The 27,768-nt window shown below is 38.7% G+C and overlaps 1 protein-coding gene across 1 annotated transcript; it reads left to right on the forward strand.

Annotated features, from left to right (window-relative positions):
• gabrb3 (gamma-aminobutyric acid type A receptor subunit beta3) lies at window positions 1-27,233 on the forward strand. Its single transcript, XM_040128273.1, has 7 exons — window positions 1-78; window positions 12,726-12,946; window positions 14,495-14,577; window positions 15,230-15,367; window positions 18,053-18,205; window positions 23,494-23,738; window positions 26,857-27,233. The coding sequence occupies exons 1-7, from the start codon at window positions 31-33 to the stop codon at window positions 27,202-27,204; spliced, it is 1,236 nt and encodes a 411-aa protein (XP_039984207.1). The 5' UTR covers window positions 1-30; the 3' UTR covers window positions 27,205-27,233.
• The last annotated feature ends 535 nt before the right edge of the window (window positions 27,234-27,768 follow it).

Here is a 27,768-nt window from a genome sequence, read left to right on the forward strand (position 1 = left end):
GTGTTTTAAGGTCCACCCGTTGCTGTTGGCATGAGTATAGACGTGGCCAGTATAGACATGGTGTCAGAAGTCAACATGGTAAGTTGCATATAAATCTTCTTTCATTTTATTGAGTAATTGGGACTTATTGTGGAGTCGTGTGGATTGCTTTTACTATTCATTTACCACAAATTAATTCATGTAAAGTGTTGGACTGAGGAATTAAGTTCATTAAAATCAAGTGCCCCATTTTCTTAAAATGCAGGGTTTATAAGTTGTAACTAATGGCTTTATTAATGATTAATTTATAAATATACTAAAGCTTTATACATCAGTTATCTCCCATTATTAAGACAAAGTTTTGGGTTGCCAGGCTGTGAAAAATCCCCTCGGCTACATATGCATTTGTAAATGTTGGTATCCCAGTAATCACGGGTTTCTCATGTCAGCAGTTACATGGTAGTTTTCAGTAATCCATCCAGAAGGTTAGTGGTCTAACAAGCCACTGGAGTTAGCTAAATCGGCAACCCTGAAATTGTTTCTTTAAATGATCTTTAAAGCATTGGGAAATAATTTATTAAGTATTCATAAAAACAATGCAACTTATAACCCTTTATAAATGGTGTCTTGTTAGAAAGCATACCAAAGGGGTGAACAGTAGCCAAAATTAACTGTCACAACCAGGCAAGTCAAAAGCTGCTCTTGTGAATGGCTTATAACTGATCTATAAAACATTAGTAAACAAAGTATTACCCATTAATAAGGCCATTACTTATAAACCCCTAATAAAGGGTGACTTACAAAATGGTAACTAATCTATACAACCTCCTGAATTGCTGTAGTCTCGTATGTAAATTGACAAAGAACAGTTTATAGAGGCTCTCGTGTATTGTCAGGGGTGGGTTGTTCATCTGCTGTATCAGATTATGGCTAGTTGTATGGTTTTACATCCTGGTTCACTGGCTGTTAGACTAGAAGTGATGCCCTAATGGTCCCGTCTGAAGATAAGGTCAGTAAGTCCTGTTGCGTTGTCTTTCCATCCTCCTTCTCCTTCAAATATAAAAAAACAAGCCAGACCTTCAGAGGTGTGTGTGTGTGTGTGTGTGTGTGTGTGTGTGTGTGTGTGTGTGTGTGTGTGCGGTTGGCACACCATGGGTTCTACAGTTTAATGCCTGTATGCCATCTATCATTGGTTTGAACTGCTGACAGAGCTTGAGGCCTGATCACATGGTACGAAGAGGAAATAGCCCCTGACATGCTGTCCTGACAAGTGTGTGTGATGAAATGTACCCGTGGTGCATTTTAATGCGTCTCTGCACAACAGCAGAGTCAGTGAGAACCACAGAGAAGCTAAAGACTTGCCTCCAGTGACAACTGAGATTCTTATTTTGGAAACGAGTTAGATGGTTGAGTTAGCTTCAGTTTGTCATATCAAATATTTTGGTTACATTACAAAATTCAGATCAAGTTTATTTTATCTTTACAGACAGATAAAGGTTAAGAGCTTTTTGTTTTCTGTACAATTTGCAATTTGTAACTGGATTTCCTTCTCTTTCTTGAAGTTAGTAGAATAAAGAAATACAGCAGAGGAGGGAGAGACATGAGCTGCATCAAAATCCATACTCCTTCTAGAAGTCGTAACTCAGTTTAATCTGAACACACAGACATGAAAAACATATTTTTAGATTCAGTGTGACTCACACTTCCCAGGGATATCATCGTCTCCAATAATGGCTCGACCTAATCATCCAAGCAATATTTATTGTTCAACATTTCAGTTCAAAATTTGACTACTTAACTAAGACTATTTTAAAGTAAGTCTTCAATTGCAAGTAAAAAGAGACATACCCATGATCACAGGAAATTCACAAGAAAATCAATAATCACTTAACTAAATTTCAGCAGTTAATGCGCCAAACCTAATTTCCCTTTTAGAGACCACATCCGCTTTTAACTTGAGAGTTGCTGTCTGCATCGCCATACCGTATGAAAGCATTTGGCCTCCTCCGCGGCGATCAAGTCAGACTGTCTGTGTCAGTGGTTCTAGGCATGCAGATGGGACAGAGGAAATACACCGCTTCCTTAGGCCGGTGGAATTGGACATCTCTAGAAAATACACACTCCCAGTGGCACTTGAGAATGTTACCTCACATCAGTTTTTCCATTTGGGCATTGCGCATTGTGCAAATAAGCATTATCACGTCATTTTGGACCACTATCAACACAATAGTTATAAAAACACAACACAGGCTGTTCTTTCTCACAGTACACTCAGACATTAGAAAGAAAAAAGCGGAACAACTGTGTTTACTGATGAAGTGAGTGCTATGTCCTAAAGTAATCCTTTACATTTTTGTGCAGGAGCATTTGCCTGCTTCCCAATATTTGTGTTTGGTTGGACGTCTGGAGACAGCTCACTTTCCCAGTGGCCACTAGTCAGCTGACTGAGTTACTGTAGCGAGTTGATTCCCGTCTCCCTCTCAGTCCTCTCACATAATTATTTTCTCTGACAGTTAACATGTTCAGACTGTTTTTCTGAGCTCATCATCTATGACAGACCTCATTCTTGGCTGTTTGACAGATTTTCTCCCTGGTTAACTGCTGTAGTAAAGACACCAGGAGACGCTAAGAACTCATTCTCACTCGTCATGAATTTATTTCCTCCTGTGGCAGCAGAACATGTTACACCAGCCGTCAGAACCTCTTGCAGGTTAAACTGGACAAAACAAACACTTTTAATATTGATTAACTATGAAAGACTCACTATAGATGGACCCGAAAACACTCACCAGCAACATAATAAGGCTACAAATAACTCACAATGCAACACTCTGTAAAAGACACTGGTACTCTCTCCATTCAAAAAGAATATCTGTTGTAATGGATAAACATGTAATTGTCTAGGCCTGAAATATAGGACAACCCCCACTTTTTTAAACCTAAGTTTCTGAAAAAAAAATTGTTTTATATTTCGGGGAATACGATATCCTTTTTCTCCGGAGCGGTAGAGAAATCTAGGCGCTGCCCCTAAGTCTTATAAGGATCGGGAAAACCCTGTTATCACTCATCTCTAGCAGGTAACTAGTCAGGGTTGGAGCCTGGAAGAGCAGAGGGTTTGTCTTTCCTTTGTTTGGTTTAAATTTCCATAGATGAAAGCCTCATTCCCTCTGATTTACTGTAGCTGCAGCAGCATCACCTTCAGTAACAATAACTGTCGCTGCTCCTTCTTACACTTTAAAAACATTATTTCTTGTCTTGTTTTGTCCATTTCTGTTATTACCTTCTTTGTCATGGCTCTTAACAATTCTAACCTTGTTTTTAAGGCCATTTGAGATATTCTCTGAACAATTTAATAATGGTAAGTGTTAAAGTATAGCTTCATAATGCCAGACTCTCACAAGCTCAGTTTTTGCAACGTGATTGAGTCTGGAAAACATCTACTGGCAATCAGTTGAGCGCAGATGCATTTTGAATCAATTACTGATCTTTGGAGAGTGTTTAGATGATGACATGACTCAAAACTTCGGCAAATTGAAGCATAATCCTGACACTGTATGGCATATTTTTCTGCCTCATATTTATTCAAAAACCTTTAGTTGTGAGTAGTTTGTGGTTGAAATTTGTTAGAATCTGAGACATCTGGCCTGTCCAAATCCTTATTGAGCCTTACCAGACGAATTGGGAGAAGACGCACTTACCCTGACATTAAAAAAAACAAAGCTAAACTAAATACTAATTATTTTTTTAAGTGTTGTTTTTGTTTTTTGCATTTTTGTTTATGTGAAGGAGAAAAAAGAACAATCCTTCCTTTATTTCTGAACACTAACTAAACCACCTGATCATGAATCCTTGGGGCAGAGTTATCTGCCTCACTTTAACATCTCTAGATAGAATTTGCTGACTGGTTACTTTTAAAGTGTATGTTTGTGTGCACATGCTTGTGTGTATGTATTATTTGTGGCAACTTTTAATCTGTTAAGAGGATTACAGACTACATTTAGTAAATCAGTGTCAGTTGTTGGTGCTGAGTTAAGAGTCGTGCTTGTAAAAGAAGAGGAAGTGGGAAACAGACAGATTAGATCTGCAATGCAGTGTGTCTGCAGTGTGCGTCTGTCTCTTTTCTGTGCTTCAACAAGCTCTTCTGTGAGTAGTATGTCTTTCTTTCTTCACATGTAGTCCAGAGGAAAAAGAAAGTCATGTTTCTCTGAATTATTTGCAGTTCAGTTGCACTTTTCAAACCTTGAGCTGTGATCATTGACTGATGACAAATGCCTGGGTCCTAGCCATTTTTCTGGATCCTCTCTTATTTTGAAATGTGACATTACAGCTGTAGACAGTGTCTCTTCACTGACACTCTCATAACAATGTCAAGTCAAGTCATTTCAAGTTTATATAGAAAACACATTTAAAACAACAAGAATTGACCAAAGTGCTGTACAATATAATCATCTAAAGATAAATAAAATAGCATAACATGATAGGAACCAAAAAGAAGAGATCACTTAGAGATGACTTAAGAAAACTATCCCAGAGGCATACACAAGCTAGGAACAGTTAAAAATATAAAACAAGGCTGAAAAGTGAAAACTAAACTTTAAGGACACTCACAAGACTGGGAAAACACGTGGGTCCTCAGTTTAGTCTTAAAAGTGTCTCTGGAGGAGGAACAATTGATTGAGCTTAGGGGCAGCTATGGTGAACGCACAATTGCCCTTACCCCTTAGCCTTGACCAAGGGACAGCCAGGAGCAGCTGGTCTGAAGAGATCCGGGGATGGAAAGGGGACAGAGGGGCTCAGAGATGTACTGGGACGCCAGGCCATGTAAAGCTTTAAAAACAAATAGAAGAACCTTAAACTCAATCCTATACTTGACCAGTAGCCAATGCAGGGATGCAAGAACAGGTGAGATGCTGTCTCTCTTCCTGGTACCAGTTAGCAGTCCTGCAGCAGCGTTCTGCAACAGCTGCAAACGAAACAAGGATGACTGGCTAGAGGGTATTGCAGTAGTCCAATTGAGAGGAAATTAATGCATTTGAGAAAATCTTCAAATCACTAAAAGAGGGGAATGGTTTGAGTTTAGCGATATTTCATAGCTGAAAATAGCAACCTTTCACAACAGTGTCAATTTTGTAATTTTAATTTTTTTATCAAAGATGACACCCAGACTTTGGCCAGGGCATGGATGTGAGGCGCCAGGGACCCTAAGTGATTTGCTATACCGAAACAAAGGACCATACAAGACCACTTCGGTCTTACTATCATTTATCATTTATATTAAGTTATTTGCCATTCAACATTTCATATCCTGGTGGCAGTTAAGGAGAAACCTAACTGAGTATCACCAAGTTCTAGTGGGAGGTAGTGTCATTGGTGTAGCAATGGTAGGAGATATTGTATTTTTGGAAGATGGAGCCTAAAGGGAGCTTGTATAAGCCAGTTTTTGTTACTGGCAATATATTCTTTGCTATAACTTCCAAAATGACGCCATAATCTATCAAGTAACTGGTCTGTTACTGTAGCTTTTATTCATCCCTAAGAACTCCATATGAAGAGCTTCACTTGTCAAACGTTTTAATGTAATTTGTCAATATTTTGAATAAATTAATGAGCAAATGTTGGTGGCCAAAATTGTCAAACTTAAAGGAACAGTTCAACATTTTGGGAAATACACGTATTAGCTTTACAAGACTTAGAAGAAAAGATCGATAGATATAACGAGATATAACATGTTAATTAGTTGGCTTTAGAGGTGCTTGTAGGCAGTTTTGCCGCTGATGGACAGGACTAGACTAGCTGTTTCACCCTTCGAGTCTTTACTTTATGCCAAGCCAAGCTAACCGGCTTATCTAATGGACCTATTTGTGAGTGGTATCAATCTTCTCATTTAAGTCTTGGCAAGAAAGTGAATAAGCATATTTACCGAACTGTCAAACTGTCAATGAGAAGAAACCAAGTGAAAATGTTGATGATAGCCAGATTAATGAGGCCGATTCTGATATCCATATTTGGAGTTTTAAAAATGTGATATGGATATACTGGCTGATTATAATTTTTTATAACATTAACACAAAACAAACAACAATCTCGATACTTAGTCTTAGATTAGTTTTCTTTTAAAAATATATATCTGCAATAAGCTAATACTGGCCGATATATCCGCATGGTCGACTTATCGGTCTAGCTCTAATGTTGATATAATATGCTTGGTATATGTATAGTTTATCAGTGTAGACAAGCAGTGTCAAGGACTTTGGTGATTGCATAGTCATAGTCCTTGTACTATACAGGCCAAGGAAGAACTTGTTCTCTCTCATTCAGAGATGTGGAGAGCGTTAAGGTGATGGTGGCTTGCTTTCAAAAAGCCAGAGTCACACAAGGTATTGGCCCATTATAGCCTGAGTGGGTGAGCTGCAGAGCTTGTTGTCTAGGAGATGATATTATTAATATATTTCTGACTTTACTCACTCCTCTCCTTTATTTTTAGCTTGAATATTAAGATTGCTTTGTGTCTTTTTCCATCTTATTGTTATTTTTAATATTCCTTATGAACCAGGCGTTCATGTTACACAATTGCACTCTGGGAACAAAATGCAATATTTGTGTATTTATGAGGAATCATTCCCAGTGTCGTGACCCCACAGAGTTTCTATATCTTGCAGAGAAGCACCAGTCCAGGCGTATAAAGTACCTTAAGCTATAAAGCCGATCCTCCCAGCCTTGTTGTCACACATTTATTCAGGAGCCACAGTATGAGTCAGCTGGAAGACAAATCCATCATGTGCTTTAACACCCATCCATTTTTACACCTTCTGCCTGGAGGAAGTGTTACCCTTAAAAATCTCAAACTACAGATGTTCTCCCAGATTTACATTGAAGGTCTTAGTTAATAAGTCAGCCACATAACACACCAAAAAGCCTCAGGCTTCAGCCACTCACAAGGTAAGGAGAACTCAGCTAGAAATACTAGTGTTGTCCCCTAAATACAGCATGTTGAGTTTCACACTGTACACTGGAACAATGCTGCATTTAGTGTCACACAGTAGTGGGATGGGACCCTATAGGAATATAAATCTTCTGTGCAGCAGAATCGTTGTACTTGTCACTCTAACAGAGTGCTTAAAATAAAAAATGGAACTTCAAGGGCTTTTATTGAACAGAACCCCCTGATTCCAGGTGAAACTAACTGTGGCTGAGGAACTTTTGATTTTGGCAGTCAGTTACATTTTAGGCTGTGTGTTGAGAGGAAATGCTATGAGTGCGTTAAATAAACTGAGAAGATCCCTATCTGGCAAACAATTCCTTCAAGGTTTTTTGGGCATGAAAAGTGTTTTAACCATCTCATTTTACACTGAATGTGTAAAAACTTCTCACACCAGCCTCATTGTACATTTAAATGCCTGTTTAGCTTGAGTGGTTTCACATATTCGTTAGCTAAAACAACCAAGCTAAAAACATACTGACAGGTCCTCTACACTCAGCTGGAATCTTTGAAAGTAAAACCAAACTTTAAAGCTGCACTTATCTATATGTTTGTATTAACAGTGGATCAAATTACCATGTGTAATGTGAAAGCTGCTGCTCGTAGTGACTCTGTAGTTTCCCTCAACTCTGCAGAGCATTTTTGCATCTTTGAGCACATTGTTATTTTTGTTTTGCATCTTGTAATCTCGTCAGGTTTGTTTCAGCCACAGCAGGCAGCTTTAGTTTACAATGAAAAAGCTCTAATATCACCATCACCACACAGCAATTTCATGATTTTCCACCAATTTCACCGACCCCCTTAAACCAGGTTGAATAACCAAGCTCCTGTTGGTTGGTCCTAAATATTTTTAGTCTCCTCAATTGTTGATATATTTTGACATAGGTTTTTAGGATGATCCATCATGGCTTAAGGTATCTAACCATGCAACATAAATACTTAATGCATGGCTGTTCTTATAATTCATCACTTAAGAGTCTTTTAAAGACTGTCGTCTTTCTTTTGTTCTTTAGTTGGATTTTTGTCCATTCTTTTCTCCATCATACAGTATAATACTATGATTGAATGGATTTCAAATGCTAACATTATATGCTGTTTTCCCCTGAAGAATCAGTCTGGAATATAGGCAGACACATCGTCTTTCAGCTTGTCCAGGGTCCACCGTGATATCTACAAGATTTTTCTGTTAAGTTGTGCCGCAGAAACCATAATGGCTCTGTAGAGAATAATTTCAGAATGAACACCTCTCATAATGAAACAACAAAAAAAGTTATCTCTTGATGTCTTTACTCCACAAAAAAAGCTCGCCTGCGACATCAGACTAATAACATAATAGTTCTTACTAGTAGCCTATTTTTGAAATGGTGAAAGGAATGAAATTGTTTAGTGAAAGGTTTGTTAAATGTTGTGTTGGAGAATGCAGAAACTGAAATTATTAAACACATTAATTGTAAAACACATATAATACAGTTTAGAATTCTACTGGGAACACTCAGCTGTCTTATGGAGTGGTGAAAAACCCCCCTCTTGCACGGGGTAAGCATCTCTTAGTGCTGTTCCTGTATTCCCAGCACATATCGTGGTGTTAACTTGACATAGGCAATGTTTGACTGGCACACAGTAACCATGTATGAGACTGTGAACTCTCTGAGCTAAAGATGATACGACAGTGTCATCCTCCCACTGGGCCTCATTTACTCACTGGTGCTGAGAACAAACCTCTTTCTGTCTCTTGTGGTCCACATATCTGACAATAAACAACAGCCCCCTTCAGTGTGTCTAAACATAAAAACCAGTAAAATTCATAGGTATTTTCAAAATTTTGTTTTGTTGTCAATTGCTTCACAGTATGATGCCAACATGCAGAATGTGTCTTTGAAAGCTTTTCTTATTAGATACAGCTATTTGTAACGTAATTGGCATATAATGGGATATTACACTCAATCACTCTCTACATGGTCTTCACTGAACGTTAATTTGCAATAGAGCTGAGCCATAATTCAACATTGTCATCAATGACTTCCAGTGGAAACGTATGTTAGCATATTACAAGATTCTGTGCTTGCATTAGCTGATTAGCATCAACTTTCTAATTGATGCCTCCCAATCACTGGCTCACTCACCAGCTGTGTGGCTATCATCTGACAAGTATTGGCCAATCATATTCATGAAGGGGTACAGCAAAGCCATTATAAGCTGAAACTTCTCACTATTACTCTGCTGATATGCTTATGCCAACAGTGTTTGCTATCACCGCTTCCCCTACCACTGCAACCTCTTCCTTTTGGGTTATATTCTTTGGTATGTGTTGTTGGTGGGGGTTAGGGTTAGGATGGGGGTTAGTTCATTCAGCAGAATCTGCTTGGACTCTTTGAGGGCCTCCTCACAGAGCAGAGCCTTTCCTGCCAAATCTGCGGTATAACCATATATTGATTTCAACTGTTTCACCTAGCCCTTATTTACAGACAGGTTTAGTAATTCAAATATAAATCATATTATGACCAGTGCATTAAGAATATTCTGAAACTTCAAATCTAATTTTGTACTCACTAAGATGGAGGGAAGAGATGGCAATGTTTCCGTATCTAAATCACAGGATTTCTATACACAGAGTAGCTGAAATGCTTCTCTGACAAATGTGATCTTATTTAAAAACAGTGGAAGACTAAGATAAAGTGGCTTTGGTAGTTTGAAAGTGATATACAGACAGTCAGCACATTAAAGGCACCGTATGTAAGTTGTTGCTATCACCACGTAACCAACATTAGCATTAACAGCTGTTCACTTACCAGTCTAGAATACACGTTGCGAGTTCAGCCTCAAAGTTCGTTCCTTTACTTGCCAAGACCTGTCATGCTGTCAAGAGCTAGCATGATAACCGGCTAGCCCCGGTCGTGATATCATTTTGTGATAGTGAGCCACCATAGTGTCCATTCTGCCCTCAGTCCATCATGAGAGGAGGAAGAGGTAGCAATGCTCAGAGAGTATATTCTAACCTCATGTAAACATCAACAATGGCTGAAACTCTTGGCAAGCAACCATTATCACCACCACGACGAAAACGTACCTACTATAAAGCACCTTTAAGAGAAAAACCTGCTCATCAAAACTTCAAATGAGGGAATATTTTTTGAGAAAATACTGTCCAGCAGGGTTCCATAGACATGGAGAATCTATGCTAAAGATCATCGAAGTTGCTCTGTAGCCTCATGGTGACCCAACACTTTACTAAGACACATGTTGGTGATCATGGTAAACCTTATACCAGCTAAAGGTCATCATGTTAGCTTTGTTATTGTGAGCTTATAAGCATTACTGACATTAGCATATAGGTCAAAGCACTGCTGCGTCTCACACAGCCGCTAGAATGGCTGTAGGCTCTTAGTCCTGCTCCTTTAATGTGTGAACCACACTAGCCTACCCCTAACCATCTGTTTGTGACTGGTAATTTTTGTAGGAATACTTTCTCTAAAAAGTAATAAGGAGATCAAAACCAAATTTTGTTTCTTTAAATGCACTTACTTCTTAAAGAAATTTACATTACATAACAAACCAGTGTAAAATGCTTTACCTGAAAATATACAAAACACATTAAAACAAAAATAATGTACAAGTAATAAAACTAAAGTAGAAGAAAGTAAGCCTACAAGGTCGTATGATGATCACGAAATGGACGATGAAATGGAGCTGTTGCAAATATTTTCATAAATGAATTAGTATCTGGCACATGGGCCACTTTCTGATCAGCCAGTGCATTTTGTTGACCTCCTTTGTTGCTGTCAGAGGGAGTCTCCTTGTACACCAACTCAAAGCCCTCTGTAGGGAATAAGCTGAGGCCTGGAATCCAGCCCTGTGGGACCCTGCAGGTAAGACAGGGCCGTGGGAGCAGAAGGGCGTACTGTACCGTGTGTACACTGAGAGTGATCTAGTATAGCATTGTTTGTAAGATGCTAAAGCAATGTTTGAGGCAGTCAAGGACAACTGTTGAGGTGGGATCTGAAGACCTAAAAGTGACTAAAATAGTTTCAGATTCAGACATAGAGTGAGAGGGTTGGTAATCTAGATGGGCTCCATCTCTGTAGTATGAGAGCTGTTGTGTAAAGCTGATTCACCCAGCCCACACCTCGGCTGTATGTGGGAGGGAGCATAATGAGGGCATCTTCTGTTCACAGGGGGTGAAAGAGAATTGGGCGGGGTGAAGGCATTTCTAAAGAGACACAAAAAGTAAAAGAGTCAGGGATTTTCTGGACAGATACTCAGTATATTACTTACTACACAAACCTAACCTACTTTAACGCATCGAAAATATGCCTGTGGCCTTCTTTTTATATGCAGATTTAGGAGAAATTAAGTCAGGAGTGTCATTTTTTCATCATTTAATTTTTCAAACTGGCACAATACATGGATGAAAACAGTTTATTAACTAGAGGTAACTTATTAACACAGGGTAAGAGAACAAATACATATTCCAAATGTACAAACATACACAATTACTCATGAGTCAATACAATATTATATTATACTGTCAGTCATATCACAGTGTAAATCATTCCAAACACAAAATGAACCTACAGTTTTTCAGCCATACATGATGTAGCTGTCCTTTTGCATCAATGCGTGTTTTGTGTAGAGTAATGATAGAATCAACAAAAGCACAATTCTTTTTTTGTTAAATCTAATCAAGTCATCAGTTTCTGGGGTAAAGAACCACATAGACCAACTAGTAGTAATTATTAGTTCAGTGTTGAAAAGGGACATATTGATTCTTATGTCCAAAGGAAAACCAGGAATTTTTGAAAACTTTATTATGAATATGCCACCAGAGGATTGAAATGTAGGCAGTTTCAGCACAGCCAGGTTTTTGTTTATTTCCTGAGACCTTCTTATTTATTTAAGAGAATATTAGTCAGCAGAACAAAGCCAAGTGAGCTAGTAAAGAGCTCCATTAAAGGCTTGGAAAAGCTTTTGTGTTTGATGGATCCGCTTGTAAATAATTTAAATAGATATGTCATAGCATGTATGGCTGGTAATATGTTGTGGAATCTATCTATCTATCTATCTAAAAGTGGTCAGTCACTAAGCTGAAACATAGCGTTGATGCTCTGCCGGCACTTATGGAGATGTATAATTTGAGGGCTAGTGCCAGCCTTGTACACAGAACAGCTAAGAGTGGTTTCTCATTAGCCCCTTTTATACAGCCTGTTCAAGGAATGTTGTGTCTTCATTCCGCCTCGTCGTTCTGTATAAAAGGTACGAACACAGAATAGGGGGTGCATTGTTGTTCCGCCTTTAGGCCAGTAGCGCAGGTAGTCAAAGAGCCAAATTAACGTTTGTGTAAAAGGGAGAGCCGGCATTGGTGGGACCGACGCCCAACGCTGTTGTGTTACACATCAAGTCTCTGATTCCAGAACACCAGCATGCTCAAATCACACAAGGGGAAAGCATTGCGCCAGCTTTCTTTGGTTCAGTGTAAACAAGCAAGCTTCTTCACGGCATTATAGCGGAATCTCTGTTTAAAAGAGGCGATTGAGATGTGTCTTGAAAAATCTGTCCTCAGCTTTGGGCTGCAGACATTCAGCTCTGAACTTGATAACCTTGTGAGAAAAGAAACCCTGGCTTCAGGTTAGACAGTGTCGGCTACACTGGCCTTAAGAAATTGCAAATGTCTGAAACAACATTAAATAATATATACCGTACCCTTGCACTTCTTTGACTCATTTTTATTGTAAAGAATAACTACATGACCATACTGTTTTACTTCCCACAGGACTACACGTTGACTATGTACTTCCAGCAGTACTGGAGAGATAAGAGGCTGGCCTATGCAGGGATCCCTCTCAACCTGACGCTGGACAACAGAGTAGCAGACCAGCTCTGGGTCCCTGACACCTATTTCCTCAATGACAAGAAGTCCTTTGTGCACGGTGTCACTGTTAAGAACCGTATGATTCGACTCCACCCAGACGGCACTGTTCTCTACGGCCTCAGGTGAGCACTCTTCTTACATAAATTCTAAAAAAAAAAATCAGTGGCATAGAGAACAAGCCCTTTACTGGGGTATATCAGAGACAGGCCTCCTAATCCCCTGTCTATGCAAATGCTAAACTTCCTCCATGTTTATCTGTTGCCGTGATAAATCCCCCCTCCACCTCTTGCCTTCTTTCTTTTATAGGTAGGCTTTTAATATGTTTGTTGATGGTAGCTTAAAATCGATCAGGAGTACAGCAAAGACGAAACAACAATAGCTAGGTTTCCATCCAAATGTAGGGCAAATTTTAATCAAATGTCTACAAAATCTGAAAATGAAAATGCACATTAATGCGCATTTCCAAACACTACCATTATAGGAATATTAGGAGTTGGTTCGTCAAGATAAGCAGTTGGTGGTGCTAATTTTCCAGTCCACTGCAGAAAAAGAGGGTTCAATGAGATGACATGATTAACGAGTGCCAGTCAAACCTCAAACAGTGTAAAACAGTGTAGAAAAAACATGATGGAAATATGAGATTAAAGTTTGTTTCATGTATTAATGCGAGCAAGGTTACAGTCTTCTCATCGCTCTAAACAGATCTGGTGTTTTTGTCTGCCATTATTTGCGATTGGGCCATTGTCTTGAGACTTGGGCCACTTTAATATGAGAATTTAAAGTATACGATTGACCTAATGTCCATTAATTCCCATTCCAGTAGGGCATCATGATGGAGCAACTACTTGAAGACAGATTTAGGCACTGATTGTAGATAAAGGCACATTTACAGTTGCCATTCAAGTGTCTCATATCCTAATAAAATCCAGATATGATAAACTTTTATTAACACTCACCAATTCTTTAAATGCATCTCCATTAGCAAGATAGGAAATCTGACTGACTCCAGTCAGAGTGAATTGGGAGCAGTAAAGATTACCTATGCATCTGGCAGAAATAGATGTATTGACACATTTTCAGCATCTCACACATCCTCCCAAGAGGGTTTCAATAATTAGCCAGCAATTCATCTCTAATGCTTATGGTTGCATTTACTCTTGACTTATAGTGTATGCTATCACATAGCTATCTACCATGCCCAGGACGCTTGAAGTGCCTAAATGTTTTATTTGTTTTCTTGAAGCCATTTAAACTGCAATTGTTCCAACTTCATGCTAGCTAGCACAGCAGGTCTCATATCAACTCATATCTCATAACCCGACTCATATTTTTATTTGAACTGCGCCTCAAGATTGGATTCTAATATAAGACTGCAGCTCGGAAAACCCTGGAAGGGCCATTAGCAGTAATTGGCAGGAAATCTTACTTTCAGAGAAATAATAATGAATGTCATTGCATTGCCAGGATGTTTGTGTTTTACTGTCGTTATTTGTTGAGTTTCAAGTTAGTTTTATTTTGTTTCTACACAGACAGAATGGAAGCACATCTCTATGCATTTGCAACTGTATCTTCCTTTATCATGTTTCAATAATTTGTCTTCATAAATGAACCACACCATTTAAGGTCACCCAATTCATGTATATTTTTCTTTTGGTTTTGTTTTGATTCAGAATCACAACGACAGCAGCCTGCATGATGGATCTGAGGAGATACCCGCTGGACGAACAGAACTGCACTCTGGAAATTGAGAGTTGTAAGTTTAAGCCCCACGTCTTGTGCTTAGTAAAGAAATACAGCAGACAGCTCTACTTTTTCATCACTTAAGAATATGAACAGCACTGTGATTCTCATAAAAAAGTTCTCACACTGCTCATCTCATGGAGACAGAAACTGCACCGACTGCTGAATTGCTTTCGATTTATTAAGCTGTCGTATCTCAGTGAGATTGCTTGTTTCACCCTCTCCATTTAGAGCTACTTGCGTCCCTACAGAAAGGTTTTAACCAGACATTGATTTTCATAGTAGAGCATGGTAATAATTAGTCCAACTTCATACTTCTTGATGATATATTTGGCTATCTGTGCTGCCATAAACTATTGACATTCATGGATCCCATGCATTTGATATAAGTCAGTCTGCCTGCAATGACACACATCCCCTTGAAGATTTATATCTCATGCAATCAGCACTTACAGCCAGACGAGTCTGTGTTACTCATAGGATTTATTGTAAATCAACTGCAGCGACTAGACACCCAGATTTCACTTAAACAAATAAGAATGCATTATTAATTCTAGCCCTCCAACAAAACAAATGACAAGAAGAAGAAGACAAATGCACTTTCGGTGCTATTGAACTCATGAGATTCGCACCTTCCCTTGTTTCCTGTGTCTATTTTTTTGCAGATGGTTACACAACAGATGATATAGAATTCTATTGGAAAGGAGGAGACACTGCAGTGACCGGGGTGACGCGCATCGAGCTCCCTCAGTTCTCCATAGTCGACTACAAACTGGTCTCCAGGAATGTGGTCTTTTCCACAGGTGAGTAAAGAGTCTTCCTGGAAGAGGGTGTAGCATTTTTCTAGCTAATATCCCACTGCACCACTGTTCGTGTTAAGTTTCATGCCCTTTGTCCATAACATGAAATATTCATGACTAAACAAGCAACATCAAACATAAAAACATCTTAGGTATTATTTATTAAGAGGTTAATGCTCCAAAATTCAGTTAATCTGCTTCACCAGGAGTTTGTCGCAGTGGTGTGATCAGATTTGACTAACAGTGACCAAACGACCCACCAAATGTTACAAGGATTTGATTAAAAACTTGCTGAATCCTGATCGGTGCAAAGAAATCACCTATTTCCGACTAGTCATTTCTCTCATGTTAAATTACCACAAACTATTCTAACTGCAGCAGAAAATAGTGTTTTGTGGTAGTACTCCCATCACTCATGGTAAGAAGCTGATTCAGAAAATCCGTCTTAAGGGCCTTTAAAGTTTCACGTGAGGCACCTAAATATCAACGCATCGCCTACATTTTGTTTTCCTGCGAGAGTGTACATATTCTTAATTACAGTATTTGCATCATGCCATGACCTCTCTCACTAGAATACAAGAACTGGGAAAAAATAATAGAGAGGCAATTACCCCTTTGTTTCTTCAAGCTCTTGATAAAAGAATGTTGGCTGTACTTAGAGCAGTATAATATATTCATGATGCAGAGTGCCGACAGCATGAATTATCCTCTTATAATACAAAACCTCAGAGGCACCGAAATGGTGATTATTCCCACTACTGAATTAGTGACAAGTAGGATGGATATTGGCCGAACATCTCTGAGAGATAATACTGTGAGGGGTATTAGAGCTCATTACAAACAAACACTTAGGAGCGTCTGCACATGCTGTTAACATCTGACATAAAGTAACCTAGGTTTATGTTAGTCTCTCGTTAGCTTACAGAAATAACCATTATAGGGCAACGAGGTCACATAGTGTTTGCGCAGACTTTAATGTCACCAGAAAGTCTCAGGTTCAACCTCCTCAACAGTCTTGTCCCTATTCAGGTGTAGATGAGCAAGAAAATAAACTGGCATCAGTGTAGCAGCGCAGCTAACCATTAACATAGTTAACTGATGTGTTGTCAGCTAGACAGCCTCCTGTGACTGCTAACTACCTATATAATGTAGCAAAGTGATTGTTGAAATTCTTTCCATTTCTTTTGTTCTTTTCAGCTAAATGGTGTACATTAGCTAGCTAGTGCCACTTAATTTTTCAGTCTGCTTGGAAACATAAGCCTAAGTTACGAGAGGTCGGTTAATACAATATACTGCTAACTTCTAGCTCTCTGCTCCAGTCACCAGCTCTCTCTTTCTCTCTCTCTCCCTCACCCACTAGCTACACGCACTACCTGCGCACTGGGCTATCCTTTAAAGGAGCTACGCTACTTGTACAACAATATGCCAATATACTCCTCAAACTCTATGCAGATCTTGCACAGAGAACCCTACACCTTGATTGACAGAAAGAAAAAGATGTCACACGTGTTGACCGAGGTGATTAGTGAGGCAACTTCGATTTTAGATCATCAGTCACTGTTACATTTGCTCGTTTACTTGCTACTGCTATTTCTTAACGCTCAGGAACAAACGACAGTTGAAGTAATTTAGTAGTTTATCTAATGCACAAATGCAGTTTCTTCCTATTGCGGCCACTAGAGGGCAGTGAATTACAATATCAGATCCTTTATGGGACAGAGCGCTGTTCTGAGATGTAAGGAGAGCTATCGCTTCCACTTCGCTATCGTTCTAACTGATGTCTATTTTTAGCTTTAACTGCTCAAGCAATGCCTGTCCTGACACCACACCACTGTCATGTACACATTTACAAATTTCAGTCAGTCTTTTTCTTATTTCTGATAAGTATAAAGTGAAATGTTAAGTAAACATTAGTGTATTTGTTCATTTAGTAAATTATATAAAAATATTCATATTTTTATATAATATTTTGCATATTCATGCAAAAATCTGTTTTAGTCAAGTTAAAGAAATACTTTGACATTTTGGGAAATACACTTACTCGCATTCATGCCAGGAGTTAGATGAGAGGATTGATACCACTCATCTGTAAAATAAATACGAAGCTGCAAAAAGCAGGCAGTTGGCTTAAATTTAGCTTAGGTATTAGCTTTGCATAAGGATTTGACACAGGGGGAAACAGCTAGCCTGGCTCTGTCAGAAGGTAACGATGTCCGCCCATCAGCATCTCTAGGGCTCACTCACTGACACGAAGTGTAAAGGCGACAGAGCCAGGCTAGCTGTTTCCCCCTGTTATCAGTCTTAGTCAAGCTAAGCAACTGCTGGCTGTAGCTTCATGTTTACCATACAGACATTAGAGTGATCTCATCAAACTCTTGGTTAGAAAGCAAATAATTTCCCAAAATATCTAACTATCCCTTTACTATGGTGTGTGTGTGTGTGTATGTGTGTGTGGGTGTGTAAACATAAGTCTTATATTTTGCTCGGCATCGTGGTGTTTGAACATAGATGATCTCAAGGCTAAATTTCATCAGATAATTTGCAATTTGAACATTACTTGCTTGTTTCCATGGTGATGAGGCCAGTTCATGAGACCACTGCCATAGGAACCGAAACAAAATGAAAGACATCCCCGTGTCCCTCTTGAATTAAAGAGGGCTATTTCACCTTCCCCTTCTCTTCCTGCAGGTGCCTACCCTCGACTGTCTCTGAGCTTCAAGCTGAAGCGAAACATCGGATACTTCATCCTACAGACGTACATGCCCTCCATCCTCATCACCATCCTATCTTGGGTGTCGTTCTGGATAAATTATGATGCCTCGGCTGCCAGAGTTGCATTAGGTATGATGTGTCCCATGCAGTAGATTGATCTCAGGTCTGTAGGTTCACCTTCAGATACATGTCTTTTGTGTTTTATGGTTTGGGTTCTATAGGCTTGTGTGACAACCTCTGTCCCAAAGCTACAAACCAGACAGAAGACAGAAACTGCGATATCACCCCCAGCCAAAATTATTTTCTTGAAACAAATGATTCCATTCAATTCAACAGATATATTTGTAGAGAAAAAAAAGACACATTATTATAACATGCAAACTCCACTGATATCAACAAATTTATGTGAAAAGTATAAACTTAAGAGAGAGACAGAGATACATCCAAGACAAGACACAGACAGTGTCTTATATACAGTGGGATCCAAAAGTCTGTGGCTGTAGCGTAATTGAGTGGACTCAACTGTATGTGTGTCTGTGTCTCAGCTGTTTACACAAATAAGATTTTGAATTTTTAGCTGCGTATTTCTTGTGCTATACTGCTATACACATGTTGCTATGACGTTACTTTGCTATACACGTTGCTTCTATTATTATACACTGTCACTATCCTTTCACAGATGTCCCAAAGCTTTGTTCTGGCCATCGTGATTGCACCTTTGTAAGAGAATTTGATTTAGCACCCACCAGATTTTCTAGTTACTTGATTACCCTACAGCCACAGTTCATTTTTACACGCCTTTGGCAGTTTGGCTGGTGTTAATGTCAAGCCCTGCACAGTATGTAATATCATCCTGGGTACTCGCATAGTGTTTCCTTGAATCATTCCCCAAAAACAAGGTCTTACATTATCAAAAGATGTGTCATTTTAACACAACTGTAGGGCAGGATGGCAAAAAGGTATTGGCTCTCATTAGTTTTAAGCCTATGCATTTACAATGCATAAGAATAGACCAGACGTTTTGACTTTTCATAGCAGGTAAAGCACAGGTGAAACTAATTTTCCTTAATGATTTCTCAGTTCCATTAGGGGTCATCACTTACACCTTGGTTTTTCCTGCTATGACAACCCAAGATATCTGCTTCGACTATGACAACCACAAAGGTTTCAGCTAATGCCACAGTCCAGCCTGTTAACTGATAGGTAGGATCAGCTGAAAAACAAAAAAACATCAAATGCTGCCATAGAAATAAGGCGCACAGAGCAGGGGGAAAGGTGTGGCAATACACACACACACACATACACCCATCATGTCTCAAAGAAGAACTGATACAAAAAACATAGACAACCCACTGAAAGATTACTTTGATATAGGCATTGAGAACAACACTTTCTAACTTGTATGTTCAGGGCTTTTGAAAAATAACACTAAGCTGTTTTTTTTCCCAAAGTAGGCTCATTTTCACCGCTCCAACTCCACATCCCTCCACAGAATGTGATTTGCGAATCTCTTCTTTCACTTTCCTTTCTGTCAATTCCTAAACACTTAAACCACCAATTTGATGGTACTTTGCTGCAATTGTAAACCATCTTACTCATGCAGGTAGTAATGGACAGATTAAAAAATAGGAGATAGAAAGAAAAGAAAGAAATGGCATTCAAGTGGTATATGTAATGAGGATGTTCTGTATGGATGGCTACACAGCAAAAATTGTGATTGGGTTTTTACATGAGATATGTTAATGACTGATGGCCTCTCTTCCCCCTAGAGACGTTGTACAGTAGAAAGAGCATTTGCTGTGAAAAAATGTCAAGCTCATGAAATTCGCCATACTGTCACCTGAGAAGATGATAGCTTAGATGTTGTTGGCAAACCTATCACCAGCAGAGGACATAAACACGGGGTGTGACCTTTCCAGTACGGTTTTATTTATGTTAGAACTGACTGGGAGTGATATTTCCTGTGTTAGTGTGGCGTCTCAGAGGTACTTAGCAAAATGAGGACTGATTAAACTTTATTACTACATTATTAGACTCCAGATGTGGGAAAAAGTTCGCCCTAGATTTTAGGCCTCAGAACAGTGCAGTGTTAGGAGTGAAAGCTGCACAAATAATTAGAATTTAAAATTACAAAGTTTGGCTTGTTTTATTGAATGGATTTGTAGAAACTGATTAATATACTGTAACTCAAAGTATGGTATCAGAAAGTATGGTCTTGGTACTAAAACTGAGGTGATGTTTCAGTCCTGGGTAGTGGACATGGCAGAAAAAGATTGTGATTTGACATTACACTCAACTAGAGCAGAGCACTGGCGGTGAATTCTTCCCCCATTTCAGTCATATGTGAATAAATGAATATTAGATACAAAATAAAAGTAATATCACGTGTGTATGTTCCTTTAAGTCTGTTGGAGGCAGCTGCTCTGTGGTGTAATAGGAGACTGAATTGGATCACTTTCCACTGGCCTCTGGAGCTGAAACCAATACGCGTTTCAATTCACCGCTGGAAAGCACCTTACCTCCTCTAACTGCACTGATCTCTGCTAGAAAATTTGCCTTAATGGAAATCCTCATTCAGCACCTCTGCACTCAAGCACTGCGTAAGAAAGAGCACCTTATTGCAGCATTCATTGAACATCAGTTGTGCATAGACTGTGATAAGATGGATGTGGTGCATTTCAGGGGGGCCTGGTGAGCATCAGGAAGCACCTCCTCAGGGTCACACCTGTACAGGGAACACACTCCCTCGGTTAATCTACTGTTTACGCCTCCTCATTCAGAAGACCACTGTCTGAGACACTGTAAGATCGATGCCATTTAGAAACCATTACACTTACTGTTATATTAAAATCCAAATTTAATTCTGTTTATGTTATGATTCACTCTAGGTTTCCATTCGCTCTGCCATTATGGTGGCCTGAGTATCCTGAGCAAAACTAAATTTGCAGGGATATCTATCAGGCTTAATACATGAGCAGTGGAAAATGACGTTTGAAGTGGGACATAAAGAGATCATACTGTATATTTACTTAAAATCTAACAGGAGCTGAATGGTCTATTATTTTATATCAGGTAACTGACCATTTGCTAAGTGCCCTCTCATTTCTAGCTGGCAAACATTTTGCTGACTAAAACGACAACTGTCGCTGGCAGATTTGCTGTAGCTAGCTAATTTAGCTGTCTTTAAGAGGCAGTATTTGTTTCGTTTGTGTTTTTAGATCATTTGTTTTAACATGAGAAAAGGCTTTTGAGATGTGGACTAACCAACGTGTTTTGCAAATGTAAGCTTTTAAGGGTTTCAAGGTTGGTTGGGGTTGCTTGTTTTTAAATTCCCCCAATTACATTAAATAGCAGGACAGAACTGCTAACGTCAGCCTGAACTCTGGTAGCATCCAGGACAGGGTTCTACACAGTGGGATAATACTAAAGTGTATATGCTATGTGTGAACGTAACCTGTAACACCACAAACTAATGAGGTTAGTCATTGATTTGCTTCTTGGCCTTTGATATAACACTCCTGTTAATCTTAAACTAGTTAGCTCGGCACGCTAACGACTTCAGCTCATGTTACAGCAAATAAACATTCCTTACACTTTTGCTTTTATGTTTTTGGTTTTGCCATGCTATCAACACCTCCTTGCAGACTCTTTAAATGCAGAGTACCACTCTTACTACAGCCTTATGCACATCACTTTAACACACAGTTGCTAAGCTATGATAAGACAATCGTTCGGGGGGGAGGGATTTAGCGAACTGTCAACTGAGCAGGAGGAATCTAAAAGATGTCATCTGTGATTATCACTTCTTAATCCATCCAATGTACTTTTTACTCATGTAATGTCAGAGGCAACTGTAAAGTCTACAGTGCTGCAGTGAAAATATTTTGGGGTTTGTTGAGTAACCCTCACTTGTGAGCTCTGAGAGAGTTTCAATTTTTTTCTCTTTGTTATGCAGAAATCGATGCCATGTACCCACAACGCTCTTGACACCCTCACACATACTGTAGAGTGCAACATTTTTGATTTAATTATGTAAGCTTAAATCGACAGAAATAGACACACTGTCCATGTTGGTGAGCCATCCAGGAGACACAAAAACAACGGAGACATCTTTATTGTTGATGGTGCACATTATCAAGAGAATTACGACACCGCTGTTTATTTAGTTGCTGTATTTGCTGAGTCTGTTCCCTTTTTGTATGTAACATGAGCTGAATACCATGTAGTGAAGCAGCTTCCGCTTATCCAAGCTTAGTAAATTCACGCTTTTCAAGAAGAAGCATCCAGGAAATTTAATCTGAAGAAATCTGAAGGTTTTTACTTTCTACTTTTTTTAACTGTTATAATCGGGTTTGGGGGAAACGTATCTGCAAAGGATGAAAATGACTCATGAGTTAATATCATTCTTATTAGTACACCTTCATTTTAGAGATGGGGTCGTGACAAACTATTCCACCCCTTGTTATTCTATTTACAATGCAAATTAATTTTAAATTAAACTGTAATTACAGAATCTCTTAAAGAGACGGTTTTGTTCCCCTAGCGAGCTGGACTTCTCACATGGAAGTCTATCAGGATCAATATGAACTTTTAATTCACACACATACACTCACTCCAAACCTTTAGTGGTATGACTGACAGCTTAGTAAATAATTTGAATTCACACCATAGTGTCCACTCTTCTCTGACTGACACATTACTGATATCAACAGACAAAAGTTGATTCAAAATGGGTATTCCAACTGGAATAAAATCTACTTTATTGATGTTCATTTGTGACCGGTCTCATACATGATCATGATGCCAGTATTAAAGGGGCACACTGCCTTTTTTTTTTACATAGAGATCAGTTGTATATTATGTCTTCTGTGGTTCTAAAGAGAGGTTTCTAAAGTCAGAGAAAAAAACCCCTGATGCTGTTATCAGGGTTATAGCGCCTTTGACATAAAGCCTGTGTTAAAAAATTAGTTTTGACTGTTCTTTTTTAATCTGTGTCTTGCAAGTCCTCTAACTTTATGCACTGTAACACTGTAGCACAATACTAAATCACTGGAATAAATTCCCCTTTAATTGCAACAGCCCCTGGTGAGTGATTAGATTTGTGCAGGAGGCTAAAACTACAAGTGAAAGAAACAAAATGTGTAGTGACTTGATTAAGATGGTACTAAGACAGAGCTCCTAACAGACTTTAATCAGATTATTCTTTATCATTTTTTAGTTTTGACATTTACAAGGAATCACCCACAGAGGGTTACATCAGTATCAAGGCTAAGGACATAATGATAAAAAACTGTCTCTAAAGGGGTTGTCTCTGGAGAATTGCATCTGTTCTGTTTCATTTCAGTGTGGATCATATTTAAAATGACTTTTGTTTTCATATTGTTCAGCATGGTGACTAATTATTTTTTTTCTTTCAGGGATCACAACTGTCCTTACCATGACGACCATCAACACCCATTTGAGAGAGACTCTGCCCAAGATCCCCTACGTCAAAGCTATCGACATGTACCTGATGGGCTGCTTTGTGTTCGTCTTCCTGGCTCTGCTGGAATATGCCTTCGTCAACTACATCTTCTTTGGAAGAGGCCCTCAGATGCAAAAGAAGCTGGCAGAGAGGGCACAGAAGGCAAATAATGACCGGAATAAATTTGACAGGCCCAAGGTGAGAATAACTGCCATGCACCAGGGAATCCGGTTACATTTCATGTCATTTCTCATAGATTAGCTAGGAGGTTCAGAACAACGGGCCCTGGTCTTCTACAAACAATGTCAATCAGTTCTTAAGTAAATGTAATGAAGCCAGTATTTATTCTAGGGATGAATGCGGTGGCTTAAATCAATATGATGATGATGATGTTAATAGCAATATTTGTCAGATATAGAAATACTCTATGTCACACAAATGAAATGAAATGAAACTTGATGTTCAACTAATGAATATTGAGCTGGCTCACTCCAAATCAGAGACAAAGGTTCAACATGCAAAAGTCAACAATCAAGCAGTATGACTACCTGAAAGTTCCATTTTTCATTTTCATTTTGAAATTGGCAGGATTATACTTCAGAATATATTGCAAATTATACTGTATGTCAGTATGTTACATTTTAATTGTGAAGCCAACAGTAATGATTCATGTCAAACATGGAAATAAAAATAAAAGTTGCGTTGGAGATATTTTAGTTTTTTCTTATATCATGCACTCTTAGGTGGAAATGTTATTTTAATTTGATTTAATGAAATTATTTAAAAGTAATTGTCACACCAGGATCTGACTAGTCCATACATTTGGACAACTCCCTTACGTGCCCACTGTTTCTCCTTGTCCTCCTCCTGAACTTATCCAACACCTGACCAAAGCTCAGACAAAGGGGTTTATGTTTGTGTTTCTCTTGGATAGTCCATTCTGGAAGGTGGCAATTGCAGGTCTTCGTCTGTTAAACAGTCCAATCAGGTACAAGGGCGTCGTCACTCACGACGGGTGAGTGTCTTTCACTGTCTGTTGTGTCACATCTGTGAAACCTCCACTGAAACTTTGCTGCTGCAGGGCAAAATTTGACCCCCCCATTTAACACAGGAACATGCTTTATCACAGCATCTCTACCAGTCATCTCTGTTATCCTCACCATCACATATAAGTATATTCCTTTTGAGATTGCCTTTTCATCTCTGGTGTTTTACTTTTTTACTGTCTTTATGTTCTTTATGTTTTTGTGGATTAATCAAACCAACATGTCAAGCTAGGTAGATGTCTGGATTAATGCATAATGCCGTAGGAATCCTTAACCATTGTACTTTGTAATTTATTGGCAGGGCTGATCACTACTAAAAATCATCATCACTGCATTATTTACTTAAAAAGGTCATTTTATATCTAATATATGATGTACAGTAAATGCAAAAAAAACTGTAATGAAGAACTGTATTCTTTATTTATTCTACTCCTACTAAATATTTTGAAAGATCAATCCACCAATATGAAGGATATGCTAGACTACGATGTATTTTGTCATGTGAACTCCTACTGTCAAGGTTTAGGATTTAGCGATATATCCATGATGCATGCAATAAAATATCTACAACAGATTTCCAAAGCAAGGTTTGTCACAGGACAAATGAAACAAACAACCTTGTTGCTTCTTACAACACACCATAAAAATGACTTTTCACTATTTATCTTATGCATCTTTTCTATGGTATAATACATCAGTAATAATACACAGTAATTTAAATTTAAAATTTAAATTATACGAACATATATGAGTTTTGAGATGGAAATATGTCCAGTCGTTTTCATTGGTTATTCAAAGCCCAGCATTGTCCATATTTGCTTATGTATTTTCCTATGTAAATTTTAAAAATATTCCTTATATGGTTCATGTTGTTTTGACCAAGAATTGGACTAAGTTTGGAAAAGGATGTATGTTCAGGAGATTGCTAAATGAAGTGAGTCAGGTGTCTTGTTTGTAAAATATGTAAATAATTCAGAAGAAAGAAGGTCAATTTCTGTTCTAGTTGTCTAAATTATAAAAAGGTCAATTCTTTAAAGGTGCTATATGTAAGTTTTGCTATTGCTACATAGCCAACGTTAGCAATAGCAGCTGTTTACTTACTTGTCTAGAAGAAAATTTGTGAGTTCAGCATCGAATTTCAATTCTTTACTCGCTAAGAGCTGTCTCCAGCCGTGGAAAGCAACGCCAATGTTTACTCTTGTTTTGCTTCTATTTGTATCACTTCTTTTCTTCTGCTGAAGTTAGCCTGTTTGAGGTAGTGAGTCACTGTAGTGTCCAGTCTGCCCTCAGTCCAACATGTGAGGATGAAGAAGTAGCGCTGCCCAGAGGGCGTATTCTAACCTCTTGTAAGCGCAATGATGGCTGAAATTCTTGGTAAGTAAACAGCTGTTAATGTTAACATTGGCTAAGTAGCAATAGCGAAAACTTACGAATAGCACCTTTTAATAAATAAGATATGTATTACATATATATATATGTATAAAAAGAGCTTTTTCTAACTGTGAGAAAGTAGAGTATTTCAGGGTTTTGACAGCCTGTCAACCTCAGAAATGTGACCATTTCTGAATCCAAACACAGAGACTGAAATAAGGCAGATGTTAAGGATATTATACTTAAAATGTAGGTGAGGATTTTACCTGGTTTAGGAAGCTGTTTAGGAATCATGTAAAACAAAAAACAAAAGTTGCCTCTTGGAATTTATATTATGATTGTTCGTTTTGTTTCCAATCATGTGCAGCTTTACAAGGAATCAGTGGAAAGTAATCATATGGCTTGAGCTGTAGGTGGCATTTATATCACATAAAAGATGTTTGAGGTGTGTTTGTGCACTGTAAGTGTGAGCAGGGATGTTGGACTTAGAGCTGTCATTAGTTTGCACCAAAGTTGACAGTAGGAAAATAAATATTCACCTTGTACGTTCCTTTCATGGCTTGTGACCACATTGTTATATTACTGTGTACATCTTGTGCCTCTGTTTTTGCCACATGGGTCTGTATGATTTATTTGCTTTTGTGTGGGAAGAAATATCTGTCATGACAATAGTATTGGAGCCATCTAGTCCAACCTTGAGCTGATTTGTGAGAAGTGATTTAACTTTTGGACAGGAAACCCTTCTTTTGAAGGCTGCTCTCTGTTTCCCAAGCTGTAATCTATCAGCCTGCAAGAAGACGCTGGCCCCGGGGCCTGACGCATACTGCACATGTGTCATCAGTCACTGAAGCCTCAGCTCACAGCCCATTTTTAACACCACTCCTGTCTGTTGTGCCTAGGTCGACTCCCAGGGGAACATTTTACTGACAACCTTGGAGATCCACAACGAGGTGGGAGGGAATGAGATCACAACCACCGTGAGTGAGACTCACAACTCTTCCTCCATGGTGTTTGACAACTCAGGGGTCCAGTACAGGAAGCCGAGTGGGCCGCAGGAGCTGGGCCGCCTCAGCCTAGACAGGAACGCACATCTAAAGAAGACCCGTCTGCGGAGACGATCCTCGCAGCTCAAAATCAAAATCCCAGACCTCACCGATGTGAACGCCATCGACAGATGGTCACGGATAATATTCCCCTGCACCTTCTCCCTCTTCAACTTAATTTATTGGCTTTATTATATCAACTAATGCACTGATGTTTTTTTTTAAACCCATCCCTGTCTCATTCTTGTTTTTGAATGACAGAAGACAATATGGCATAACCCTACTGAACTTTTTTTTATCATAGCGAGTGCAGACTTTGATGAGAGAACTGACACTCAGACAGTGTACATCTGTACATGCACAGTCACAAGGATTTATCTCCAGAGCATGTATTTTACACTGAGACTTTCATGTAAATGACTCTGCTATGACTCGTGGAGACCTGGTACATTGTACAGTATCTCATGGGCTGAAGCACAGACGAAACGATTATTTACACTGCTTTAGGTCAGTTATTCCATCTGTACTCATAATTTCCGTATAAAATGTGGTCACTCTGTTACAACATATCGCTAATGACAAAACAACTGACAAATATTCATAGTATTATTACTTTACATTATTCCCTAGTTTAATATGGACAAATACGACAATATACACACAGGCCAAACTCTGAGTTTATGATCTGGAAACAATTTTTTGCACTGAAACCAGACTTGAAGAAATAGTTCAAAATTTCAGGAATATGCTTTTTTGCCAAGAGTGAGA

Source organism: Xiphias gladius, chromosome 6 (genome assembly GCF_016859285.1).
Source record: "Xiphias gladius isolate SHS-SW01 ecotype Sanya breed wild chromosome 6, ASM1685928v1, whole genome shotgun sequence".
Classification (NCBI taxonomy): Eukaryota; Metazoa; Chordata; class Actinopteri; order Istiophoriformes; family Xiphiidae; genus Xiphias; species Xiphias gladius.

Coding starts and splice junctions, on each gene's coding strand:
- gabrb3 (XM_040128273.1), top strand. CDS start 31: ATGAGTATAGACGTGGCCAGTATAGACATGGTGTCAGAAGTCAACATG. Junction 15,368..18,052: donor GAATGTGGTCTTTTCCACAG/GTGAGTAAAGAG, acceptor CTCTTCCTGCAG/GTGCCTACCCTCGACTGTCT. Junction 18,206..23,493: donor GGCTGCCAGAGTTGCATTAG/GTATGATGTGTC, acceptor TTTTTCTTTCAG/GGATCACAACTGTCCTTACC.